The sequence below is a fragment of the Ascaphus truei genome, chromosome 22, assembly GCF_040206685.1.
Source record: "Ascaphus truei isolate aAscTru1 chromosome 22, aAscTru1.hap1, whole genome shotgun sequence".
Lineage (NCBI taxonomy): Eukaryota > Metazoa > Chordata > Amphibia > Anura > Ascaphidae > Ascaphus > Ascaphus truei.
Genome location: NC_134504.1, coordinates 5645225 through 5658730, shown reverse-complemented (window position 1 = coordinate 5658730; position 13506 = coordinate 5645225). Strand labels below are relative to the sequence as shown.

Below are 13506 nucleotides of genomic sequence, written 5' to 3'. Positions count from 1 at the left end.
GGGGGGGCAGAGACAGGAGGGGGGGGCAGAGACAGGAGGGGGGGGCAGAGACAGGAGGGGTGGGGCAGAGACGGGAGGGGGGGCAGCAGAGACGGGAGGGGGGGCAGCAGAGACGGGAGGGGGGCAGCAGAGACGGGAGGGGGGGCAGCAGAGACGGGAGGGGGCAGCAGAGACAGGAGGGGGGCAGCAGAGACGGGAGGGGGGCAGCAGAGACGGGAGGGGGGCAGAGGAGACGGGAGGGGGGGCAGCAGAGACGGGAGGGGGGCAGCAGAGACGGGAGGGGGGGCAGCAGAGACGGGAGGGGGGGCAGCAGAGACGGGAGGGGGGGCAGCAGAGACGGGAGGGGGGGCAGCAGAGACGGGAGGGGGGCAGCAGAGACGGGAGGGGGGCAGAGACGGGAGGGGGGCAGAGACGGGAGGGGTTTCCTTCCTCCTCATGCTGATTTTGTATGAATCAGAACAGGAATGTTTAAAGCGGCTAAAGCAAACACAGGCGCACATCGCCTTGTATGGCCACGCTCAGAGTTACACGCGGGGGCCACGCTCAGAGTTACACGCGGGGGCCACGCTCTGCTCAGAGTTACACGCGGGGGCCACGCTCAGAGTTACACGCGGGGGCCACGCTCTGCTCAGAGTTACACGCGGGGGCCACGCTCCGAGTTACACGCGGGGGCCACGCTCCGAGTTACACGCGGGGGCCACGCTCCGAGTTACACGCGGGGGCCACGCTCCGAGTTACACGCGGGGGCCACGCTCCGAGTTACACGCGGGGGCCACGCTCCGAGTTACACGCGGGGGCCACGCTCCGAGTTACACGCGGGGGCCACGCTCCGAGTTACACGCGGGGGCCACGCTCCGAGTTACACGCGGGGGCCACGCTCCGAGTTACACGCGGGGGCCACGCTCCGAGTTACACGCGGGGGCCACGCTCCGAGTTACACTCGGGGGCCACGCTCCGAGTTACACGCGGGGGCCACGCTCCGAGTTACACGCGGGGGCCACGCTCTGCTCAGAGTTACATGCGGGGGCCACGCTCTGCTGTGAGTTACACGCTGGGGCCACGCTCTGCTCAGAGTTACACGCGGGGGCCACGCGTGATAACTCATTTGCTGCGTTACGAAGGCTTGTAATAAAATAGCGACCACTATGGTCGTGGCTCCGTGTCACCATCACAGCCTTTGAAGTGGGTGTCAGTTATTGGGGGTATTTACATTGTCCTGTACCACAAGCAGTTAGATTGTAAGCTCTCCGGGACAGAGCGGCACTGTCAGAGCGAGGTGAGGAATACGCTTTGCGGTGCGGGCCTGACTGGCAGGGAGAGGGTTAAGTGGGTGAGAGCTCGGAGACTAGTGTGAGATGTGCGGGGGGCACAGGGAGCGGGGGGCACAGGGAGCGGGGGCACAGGGAGCAGGGGGCACAGGGAGCGGGGGGCACAGGGAGCGGGGGCACAGGGAGCGGGGGGCACAGGGAGTGGGGGGCACAGGGAGCGGGGGGCACAGGGAGCCGGGGGGCACAGGGAGCCGGGGGGCACATGGAGCGGGGGGCACAGGGAGCGGGGGGCACAGGGAGCGGGGGGCACAGGGAGCGGGGGGCACAGGGAGCCGGGGGGCACAGGGAGCCGGGGGGCACAGGGAGCCGGGGGCACAGGGAGCCGGGGGCACAGGGAGCCAGGACTGACACAGACACACTGAGACACAGAGACACACAGACACACGCAGACACACACAGACACACAGACACACACACAGACACCGAGAGACACACACACTCAGACACACGCACACTGAGACACACTGACATGCACAGTGAGACACAGAGACACACAGACACGCACACTGAGACACTTAGAGACACAGACACTGAGACACACAGACGCACACTGAGACACATAGAGACACGCACAGACACACACTGAGACACAGAGACACACACAGACATATACACACAGAGACACATACACACACACACCGAGACATATAGACACAGAGACACACACGGACACACACATAGAGACATGGAGACATACATACACAGAGACACACACACATAGACATACACACATGGCGGAAGGGGCTGGCTGCAGATGTGAGCTACGCAAAGATACACATACAGACAGACACGCACACACACACACACACACACACACACAGACACGCACGCATGCACACACACATAGTGACACACACACATACAGTGACACACACACATACAGTGACACACACACACACACAGTGACACACACACACATACAGTCACACACATACAGTGACACACACACATACAGTGACACACACACATACAGTGACACACACACATACAGTGACACACACACATACATACAGTGACACACACACATACAGTGAGGCCGCGGGGTTATATAATGCGCAGGGCGGGGGAGGGGGGGCACTACAGTGGTTGGGTTATCCTGGGCGGTGGTCTTGGGAGCCCAACATTGAAACACCAAGGAAGGCACAGAGCAAGTTCAAATATTGAGGTCACCGCAGCAGCCTGGGCACCCCAACTTCCCCCTCCCCAAACCTGTGCCCAACTATGTCAACAATTTCCCATGTCTCTGCATCCGCTTCTTCTCTCCCCTCTTCATGCTTCCTCCCTGCCTCTGCCAGTCACTTGTACCCAATGGTCCCTGTTATGTTACACGCGGCGTCCGCCATAATTCTGTTTATTAGAATAAGACTGCGCTGGGACAGCGCTAATTCCCTATCGTATCCGCCAATCGGTTTCCTGAAGCAGCACCCCATCCCGCAGAAAATAGATGAAAGGGTATAACCCGGGGGGGGGGGGGGGGGGGGTTCTGCTAATCTACCCATTTCTGCCCCCCCCTCAACCCCATACATACATTTAAGACCCCCCCCCCCCCAAACCTTTTTATTTTTGCTCCACAAACCCCAAATATCTCACTTGACTTCTCACAGTCCACGGCAGGGTGGGGGGGGGCACAGACATCTGCCAGCTGCTGTACCTCCCCCCCCCTCTCCCAGCCTCTCCCATGCCCTGGAATGTTGGCTCCTGCATCTGGCAGGCAGGGGAGCAGCCTCAGGGGTTTGTATAATCCCACTGCGGTGATGTCATTCTGCCCGGCAACAATGTGCCACTAAACAACCGCTTTATACAGGGACCCAGCCAGGGCCCGAGGAACCAGCCTGGACCCGAGGAACCAGCCTGCGGCCATTGGCATGACCCCCTGCTCCGCTCATAAGCCATGGAGTGCGGCTGCAATACCGAGAAAGCGCTCAGCTCTGCAACACACAGTGCAGAACGCAGTGCAGCATTGGAGCTATAGTTTCATAACGCCACGCATAATGGTGCTGCGCTGTGGAATATGTTGGCGATATACAGATAAAAAAAAAATAGGCATTAGAATATATATATATATACTTAGTTAAGTTATGGTGGGTAAAAAAAGTGACAAAACCCCCCATTTGAGGTTGGAAATACCGAATCTGGAGGAATTTACACCCAGGTTTGAATCACTGTTAGGGGGGGGGGGGGGGGGCTCAGCGTTCTCAGGTGTTTCCAGAGACCCCCCGAAGAGGAGGGATGGTGTGGCTCGGGGAACTTGCCTCTGAAGTGGGAGATCCCGCGTACAGACCGGGAGCGTTCTAACCCTTCAATATATACGGTTATTAAATTCTATGTACACCACAATCGTTCTAACTTTGCTAGCAGTTCCTGGCATCCCTGAAGGGGTTAATGCCCTCTCCCCCCCCCCCTTTCTTACCTGACTATCCTCATCTTCATCAACGGATTTGTCAGACACGTCCCCCTCCTGGGCAGCCGAGGTTTCCTTCTCCTCTTCTTTTGCCCCCTCCTGGGGCATCTCTTCAACTGCCCCTACATCCTCCACCAAGACCTCTCCCGTCTTTGGTCCCGGCGCTCCTCTCTCTCCCCCTTCCTTCCCCTCCGCTCCCTCCGCCTTCCGTTCCTCCACCGCCGCGCTCTCCGGCTCCCGCTCCCCCGCCGCGCTCTCCGGCTCCCGGGCTCCCGCCGCTCTCTCCGGCTCCCGCTCTCCCTCCGCCGGCCGCTTCTCGCCTGCGGAGCTCCGTTTCACCAGGACGGTCGCCAGGATCACTGCCAGGACGGTGAATACCAGCGGGACGGCCAGGTAGAAGTCTGCCTCCATGCTGGGGGGGATAAGGGAGCCTTTGTTGTCTCTCAGGGTCCCGGCTGGAGCGGAGCAGCTGGTTTAAAGGTCTGCAGACAGGCGGATGATGCAGTGACCAGCCCTCTGCCCATCCCCCAGCCCTCTGCTCATCCCCCAGCCCTCTGCCCATCCCCCAGCCCTCTGCTCATCCCCCAGCCCTCTGCCCATCCCCCTGCTTATCCCCCAGCCCTCTGCTCATCCCCCAGCCCAGCCCTCTGCTCATCCCCCAGCCCTCTGCCCAGCCCCCAGCCCTCTGCCCAGCCCCCAGCCCTCTGCTCATCCCCCAGCCCTCTGCCCAGCCCCCAGCCCAGCCCTCTGCTCATCCCCCAGCCCTCTGCTCATCCCCCAGCCCAGCCCTCTGCTCATCCCCCAGCCCAGCCCTCTGCTCATCCCCCAGCCCTCTGCCCAGCCCCCAGCCCAGCCCTCTGCTCATCCCCCAGCCCTCTGCTCATCCCCCAGCCCAGCCCTCTGCTCATCCCCCAGCCCAGCCCTCTGCTCATCCCCCAGCCCAGCCCTCTGCTCATCCCCCAGCCCTCTGCTCATCCCCCAGCCCAGCCCTCTGCTCATCCCCCAGCCCAGCCCTCTGCTCATCCCCCAGCCCTCTGCCCAGCCCCCAGCCCAGCCCTCTGCTCATCCCCCAGCCCTCTGCTCATCCCCCAGCCCAGCCCTCTGCTCATCCCCCAGCCCTCTGCTCATCCCCCAGCCCAGCCCTCTGCTCATCCCCCAGCCCTCTGCCCAGCCCCCAGCCCAGCCCTCTGCTCATCCCCCAGCCCTCTGCCCAGCCCCCAGCCCAGCCCTCTGCTCATCCCCCAGCCCAGCCCTCTGCTCATCCCCCAGCCCTCTGCTCATCCCCCAGCCCTCTGCTCATCCCCCAGCCCTCTGCTCATCCCCCAGCCCTCTGCTCATCCCCCAGCCCAGCCCTCTGCTCATCCCCCAGCCCTCTGCCCAGCCCCCAGCCCAGCCCTCTGCCCAGCCCCCAGCCCAGCCCTCTGCTCATCCCCCAGCCCAGCCCTCTGCTCATCCCCCAGCCCTCTGCCCATCCCCCAGCCCTCTGCCCAGCCCCCAGCCCAGCCCTCTGCTCATCCCCCAGCCCTCTGCTCATCCCCCAGCCCCAGCCCTCTGCTCATCCCCCAGCCCTCTGCTCATCCCCCAGCCCTCTGCTCATCCCCCAGCCCAGCCCTCTGCTCAGCCCCCAGCCCTCTGCTCATCCCCCAGCCCTCTGCTCATCCCCCAGTCCTGCCTCTTCCAGAACGGTCCCACCTCAAGGACAACCCTCTGCTTCTCCACACAACCCCTGCTGGGTGACCTGCCAACCTTAATGATGTTCTGTAACAAAACACACACACACACACACACACACACACACACACACTAGCAGTAACCAGCTGACAAAGAACCCTCAGTGTTGTATCCACAGCTCAAGCACAAGCCAGCCTTGTACAACTGATATGTTACAGAGTTACACAGCTGCATTGTTATAGTTACACTGTTACAGAGTTTCAGCATTAGATAGTTACACTGTTACACAGGTACAGTTACATAGTTACATAGTTGCATAGCTATAGTTCTATAGTTACAGTTACACAGTTACTGTTCAGACTGAAGCTCACTGTGGCAAGTGAGTAGAGACAGGCAGCTTAACTCGATCCCATATACTAAGCAAGGGAATCTTCTTTGCTGAAGTGTTTATTTGGGGCAACAACAATACAAATAAATAGGGGAAAGGGTGCTGAGGGAAAACACTGGGGCACGGGAGCAATGGAGGGGAAAGGGAGCTAGGGTGGCAGTGGGCTAATTCTAGGTAAATAGGGTGGCACAGTAACAGGGATAGGTACCTTACAATGGCTTTTACCAGAGGAGGAGGTGAGGGGACTGTTCCAAGGTGGCTGCTGGATCTAAAGAAAGCATGCTAGCCTTGACAAGCAGGAAATACAGTCAGGCTGTGCCAACTAACAGGGGAGGAAGGAACAGCTCAACTAACTAAGAAGTGCAGGGGGGGTTGCCAAGGCAACAGGCTGGGAAGCGAAGGGAAAGTAACAATGTAGCAACATTACATTTAGGAATGATGGCTGCCTCAGAACAGGGAAATATACAGAGAGGTTCCAGGACAGTTACATAGTTACCATTACATAGTTACATAGTTATGGGTACATAGTTACCATTACATAGTTACATAGTTATGGGTACATAGTTACCATTACATAGTTACACAGTTATGGGTACATAGTTACATAGTAGATGGGGTTGAAAAAGACATATGTCCATCAAGTTCAATCTATGTTACATTTAGACGAGAGATACTGTATCCTATATTTGTACTTATTTGTATTGACCCAGAGGAAAGCAAACACAAACCCCAGTGACATATCATCCAATGATATCTCATAAGGGGAAAAATAAATTCCTTCCTGGCTCCAAGAACTGGCGATCGGATTACTCCATCAGCATCCTTCCAATGTTTACTTATTTGGCATATCCCTGTATACCTTTCCTTTCTAAAAAGATGTCTGACCTTTTTTTTTTTAACATATCTATTGCATCTGCCATCACAGTCTCCATGGGGAATGAATCCCACACTGTAACTGCCCTTACTGTACAGGACCCTTTCCTTTGTTGCTGGTGAAATCTCCTTTCCTCCAACCATAAGCTCGGCGGACATTTTTTAAGTGTCCACAGTATTTACAAGCGCTTGACACGAGTTGGCCACCGCTGGTATAGTGCATAATTGAGAAAAGTGTTGCCATGAGTCTCTGCGCCCAAGAGCTTGCTCTTTACGTCGCGTATCAGGTAGGATTACGTCTCCGTGATCAAAATCAGCACTCAACCCGCTCGGTGCTCCTGCTATAAATCTGTAAATATCCTGATTGTGTGCCTAACAAAATGTCTGCCTTCTAACTTAGGCTGGGGCCATAGAGGGGTGAGCAGATCGGAGTCGTGCTGACGCTGAGGCTCGCCTGCCGAAATCTGCGCGATTTTATGTCCATGCAGGCGAGCCAGCGGGCGTGATCGGAGGCGGGGGGAGACTGAGGGAGGCGGGGCAGTGACGTCGCTGGGCCAATCGCCCACGACGCACCGACGTCAACGTCACGCCACCGTGACGTCAACGTCACGCTGAGCCGTGACGTTGACGCTGCTCCGCGCTTATTGGATGTTTTCAGCCGACAGCGCGCTGAAAAACAGCTTGGCTGTGGGCTGAAAAATCCAGCGCCTCCGCACGCCTGCGGACGCTCGCGTGAGCCCCCTCTCAAGGCATCCTCATTGAGGATGCAGGGGCTCAGCGCGGAGCGTCCGCACGGCTCAGCGCGGCCTGTCCTTCTATGGACTCGGCCTTAGTCTGTGAACTGCTGCAGCTGATATGTAACATTATATTACTAAGAGTAACACATTATTGTTACAGCTTTCAGAGTAATAGACAGCCTGCTGCCTGGAACACAGTAACTGATCTGTTTGTGATACTTTGTTGCCAAAGGACAGAGCTCAACAAAGGTGTGTGTGAGAGCCTGTTTCAAAAGAGGAAGTGGATGTGACTTTCTCAATGGGTCAGCTAAATGATCAGTAGGTTAAGAAATTATTATAAATGGCAGTAGGAGTTTTAAAAATGCAGTAAGTATTATCTTCTGCAGAACGGATTTATTTAAAAGAAACATATAGGATTTGTCATGTTTTGTTGCTTTAAAGCAGAAAAAACATGAAAACGTACATTATTTTTTAAATCAGTTCTGGAATATTAGATAATACTGCATTTAAAAAAAATGTTATTCAACTCTTAATGCCATATTTAATGAGGTTTAATACACTGAGCATCCTTTGATTCCTATAGCAGGTTTAGCCACCTCCCCAGCAGTGCAAGATCTTTGCAACACTTTCCTGTTTGTGATCATTTGTTGCCAACGTTCCCAGCAGTTTGAGCTGCAAGCTGTAACAATAGATTATGTTACCGTAGTAATATCAGGATACATTGTAGCTGCTGAGTTAGAGTGACGGATTGATTGACACTGAAAGGCGGCCATTATGTTAGGCACACAATCAGGATTTGTGACAGATTTATAACAGGGGCAGCAAACGATTGCCAGCGTCGGTAAGAACGCAGAATTATACATCGTCACGCGCTTTACATATTAAAAATAATAAGGAAAAGGGGGGAAAGTAGAATTGCTGCTATAAGGTGCAGCCCGAGGTGTGTTACTACAGGGCCTCCAGCAGGGAGGGGGTTAAAAGTACAAAACGATTCATTAGAATCAATAGAGAGCAATAGATCCATTGTATAGTGGCATGTAGTGGCCACGGTGTTAACCGTGTGACCGAGAGAAAAATAAATTGCCCGTCGAGGGGTTAATAATGGCAGGTGATGCATGCTGCCTCCTTGTGGTGAGCAGTAGAAGTGCCACCACGGCAGTCTGTTTGGCTTGGGCAGGGCCCGACAACCGCTTCGCCCTCACCCTCCACTCCCTCTTTCTCTCACCCACCCCCCCATTTATTTCTCTCCCCACTGTCTCTAACACCCCCTCCTCACTCACTCTCCCACCTCCCTTTCTCAATTCCCTCACTCACAAATCCTTCCTCCCCTTTATGATCCCCCCACCCCTGTTTTACATTGGGGGGGTGCAGTGGCACAGGATCCGGCCCGTTCTGCCCCAGCCCCCCCCCCCCTCTGGTTCAGCTGCGGAGGGGGGCTCCCAGCGCACGTACAAACCCGGAGTCACTTCCAATGCCGTTGCAGGTCACAGGTCGGCCGCCCCTGGCACAGAGGAGTGGGTGGGTGTACGTATACACCACGCGCACGCACCCCCACCTTTCACCCCCCTCGTCACTCCTCCATCACCCTCTCTCCTGTCACCCCCCCCATCTCATCCCTCCTCCATCATCCTCTGTCCTGTAACCCCATCACACTCTCCTGTCACCCCCCACCTCATCCATCACTCTCTCCCGTCACCCCGATCTCATCCCTCCTCCATCATCCTTTCTCCCGTCACCCCGATCTCATCCCTCCTCCTCTCTCCCGTCACCCCGATCTCATCCCTCCTCCATCATCCTTTCTCCCGTCACCCCGATCTCATCCCTCCTCCTCTCTCCCGTCACCCCGATCTCATCCCTCCTCCATCATCCTTTCTCCCGTCACCCCCGATCTCATCCATCACTCTCTCCTGTACCCCCCCCCCATCTCATCCCTCCTCCATCATCCTCTCTCCCGTCACCCCCCATCTCATCACTCCTCCATCACCCTCTCTCCCGTCACCCCGATCTCATCCCTCCTCCATCATCCTCTCTCCCGTCACCCCCCATCTCATCACTCCTCCATCACCCTCTCTCCCGTCACCCCGATCTCATCCCTCCTCCATCATCCTTTCTCCTGTCACCCGTTCTCATCCATCACTCTCTCCTGTAACCCCCCCCCCCATCTCATCCCTTCTCCTCTCCCGTCCCCCCCATCTCATCCCTCCTCCATCATCCTCTCTCCCGTCACCCCCATCTCATCCCTCCTCCATCGCCCTCTCCTGACCCCCCCCCATCTCATCCCTCCTCCATCGCCCTCTCCTGACCCCCCCCCCCCATGACCCTGTCGTGATAACATCAGACTGCAGAGGCGACATTTTATTTACAATGGAGTACCAAAGATAAGATTATGCACACAGATTAATATGTATATTATACACGCGCACATGAAACCTCATGGGAATAACGTGTGCTCACACCCCACGTGCCAGCACCATCACCCAATCATCTGGTATCTAAAAAGCGCCAGGAAGCAGAGAACTGCCCCTCCCCCCTCCGAATCCATACATTTCAGTTTCATTATGTGTTAGAAACAAAAAAAAAAATATATATATTAATTATATTTATATTAAAAAACAAAAAACACAAAGTCAGATAAAAGGTTTAAGCGAATAGCGCGATTCCAACACATCCGGTTTAAAATACGCATTTATTTGCCGAAGGTTAAACGAGTTTCTTCTGTGCCGTGATTTTTCTCTCATTTGCAGACTGGTATATATTAACGACCACGTTTAACATGGCCGCCACGGACGCCACTGCGAATAACGGTCGCGCGGGAAAAACAAAAACCACACTAATTTCTATATTTAAAATCTTTTGAATTTTCGGAGGTGTTAAAACGCCGTTTGGCGAAGGCCCGGAAAGGACTACACCAAGACCTGTTTAACCCCGCACCTGCCGGCTAATCCAGATCCACGCGGATTATCTGGTCCTGGGTTTGCGTCTCTGTTGGGCGCTCTCTTATAAAACTTTTGGGGGCCGGTGAGAGCTGAAGTCTGGGACTGGATGGCGCACACCGCAGTCCTGGCACATCCAGCTCCCAGCCCTATCCGGCACTGAAAGGGTTACACAGGGGCCGCTCAGCTGGATGGCGCACACCGCAGTCCTGGCACGTCCAGCTCCCAGCCCTATCCAGCACTGAAAGGGTTACACAGGGGCCGCTCAGCTGGATGGCGCACACCGCAGTCCTGGCACGTCCAGCTCCCAGCCCTATCCAGCACTGAAAGGGTTACACAGGGGCCGCTCAGCTGGATGGCGCACACCGCAGTCCTGGCACGTCCAGCTCCCATCCCTATCCGGCACTGAAAGGGTTACACAGGGGCCGCTCAGCTGGATGGCGCACACCGCAGTCCTGGCACGTCCAGCTCCCGTCCCTATCCGGCACTGAAAGGGTTACACAGGGGCCGCTCAGCTGGATGGCGCACACCGCAGTCCTGGCACGTCCAGCTCCCGTCCCTATCCGGCACTGAAAGGGTTACACAGGGGCCGCTCAGCTGGATGGCGCACACCGCAGTCCTGGCACGTCCAGCTCCCGTCCCTATCCGGCACTGAAAGGGTTACACAGGGGCCGCTCAGCTGGATGGCGCACACCGCAGTCCTGGCACGTCCAGCTCCCATCCCTATCCGGCACTGAAAGGGTTACACAGGGGCCGCTCAGCTGGATGGCGCACACCGCAGTCCTGGCACGTCCAGCTCCCGTCCCTATCCGGCACTGAAAGGGTTACACAGGGGCCGCTCAGCTGGATGGCGCACACCGCAGTCCTGGCACGTCCAGCTCCCGTCCCTATCCGGCACTGAAAGGGTTACACAGGGGCCGCTCAGCTGGATGGCGCACACCGCAGTCCTGGCACGTCCAGCTCCCGTCCCTATCCGGCACTGAAAGGGTTACACAGGGGCCGCTCAGCTGGATGGCGCACACCGCAGTCCTGGCACGTCCAGCTCCCATCCCTATCCGGCACTGAAAGGGTTACACAGGGGCCGCTCAGCTGGATGGCGCACACCGCAGTCCTGGCACGTCCAGCTCCCAGCCCTATCCGGCACTGAAAGGGTTACACAGGGGCCGCTCAGCTGGATGGCGCACACCGCAGTCCTGGCACGTCCAGCTCCCATCCCTATCCGGCACTGAAAGGGTTACACAGGGGCCGCTCAGCTGGATGGCGCACACCGCAGTCCTGGCACGTCCAGCTCCCATCCCTATCCGGCACTGAAAGGGTTACACAGGGGCCGCTCAGCTGGATGGCGCACACCGCAGTCCTGGCACGTCCAGCTCCCGTCCCTATCCGGCACTGAAAGGGTTACACAGGGGCCGCTCAGCTGGATGGCGCACACCGCAGTCCTGGCACGTCCAGCTCCCGTCCCTATCCGGCACTGAAAGGGTTACACAGGGGCCGCTCAGCTGGATGGCGCACACCGCAGTCCTGGCACGTCCAGCTCCCATCCCTATCCGGCACTGAAAGGGTTACACAGGGGCCGCTCAGCTGGATGGCGCACACCGCAGTCCTGGCACGTCCAGCTCCCGTCCCTATCCGGCACTGAAAGGGTTACACAGGGGCCGCTCAGCTGGATGGCGCACACCGCAGTCCTGGCACGTCCAGCTCCCGTCCCTATCCGGCACTGAAAGGGTTACACAGGGGCCGCTCAGCTGGATGGCGCACACCGCAGTCCTGGCACGTCCAGCTCCCGTCCCTATCCGGCACTGAAAGGGTTACACAGGGGCCGCTCAGCTGGATGGCGCACACCGCAGTCCTGGCACGTCCAGCTCCCATCCCTATCCGGCACTGAAAGGGTTACACAGGGGCCGCTCAGCTGGATGGCGCACACCGCAGTCCTGGCACGTCCAGCTCCCATCCCTATCCGGCACTGAAAGGGTTACACAGGGGCCGCTCAGCTGGATGGCGCACACCGCAGTCCTGGCACGTCCAGCTCCCATCCCTATCCGGCACTGAAAGGGTTACACAGGGGCCGCTCAGCTGGATGGCGCACACCGCAGTCCTGGCACGTCCAGCTCCCCTCCCTATCCGGCACTGAAAGGGTTACACAGGGGCCGCTCAGCTGGATGGCGCACACCGCAGTCCTGGCACGTCCAGCTCCCCTCCCTATCCGGCACTGAAAGGGTTACACAGGGGCCGCTCAGCTGGATGGCGCACACCGCAGTCCTGGCACGTCCAGCTCCCCTCCCTATCCGGCACTGAAAGGGTTACACAGGGGCCGCTCAGCTGGATGGCGCACACCGCAGTCCTGGCACGTCCAGCTCCCCTCCCTATCCGGCACTGAAAGGGTTACACAGGGGCCGCTCAGATGGGAAAGATCATCGTTTGATCGCAGGAAACCGAGCGCGGAACCAGGAGAATACCGGCCAATGAAAAGGGCTGGTTCCAGCCGGCGGATCAGGCAGTCACGGGAAGCGCCGTGACGTCGCCCCGCAGTCACGGGAAGCAGCCGTGACAGCATCCCGTGTCACAGGAAGCAGCCGTGACAGCATCCCGTGTCACAGGAAGCAGCCGTGACAGCATCCCGTGTCACAGGAAGCGCCGTGACAGCATCCCGCAGCACAGGAAGCGCCGTGACGTCATCCCGCAGTCACAGGAAGCGCCGTGACGTCATCCCGCAGTCACAGGAAGCGCCGTGACGTCGTCCCGCAGTCACAGGACACAGCCAGTCGGTGTTTCAGAAGACTGCTACTTGAGAACACCAGGCGTGGGAAGTGCAGGGTTAACAGTCAGGGTGGGCTATGCACAAACCCGAGGCTTCCCCAGGAAGTGACATCACAGCTTCAACATGGCCGCCTCCTGATGCACATGTTCAAAACATCTCTCCCCGGGCTGCCTTTTTTGTTCTGGTTGACCAAGGGAGAGGGACGAGGAGAGTTGGGGAGAGAGGGGTGGGGGGGAGAGAGGGAGAGGGGGTGGGGGGGGGAAAGAGGGAGAGGGGTGGGGGGGGGGAGAGAGGGAGAGGGGTGGGGGGGGGGAGAGAGGTGGGGGGGGGAGAGGTGGGGGACTTACAAATCATCACCCAAGCACTTAAAGATCATTAAGAGAACAGAAAGCAGGAGGAAATCAAAACAGTATAAAA

At 57.7% G+C, this 13506-nt stretch overlaps 1 protein-coding gene across 1 annotated transcript in view; it reads right to left on the bottom strand.

Moving 5' to 3' along the window:
* Positions 1-4276, bottom strand: part of MXRA7 (matrix remodeling associated 7) — a 23434-nt gene extending 19158 nt beyond the window's left edge. Inside the window, exon 1 of the mRNA XM_075579597.1 lies at positions 3739-4276. Within this exon, the coding sequence (XP_075435712.1) occupies positions 3739-4140 (402 nt within the window). The 5' untranslated portion in view covers positions 4141-4276. The remainder of the gene's footprint in view (positions 1-3738) is intronic.
* Between the last annotated feature and the right edge of the window lie 9230 nt (positions 4277-13506).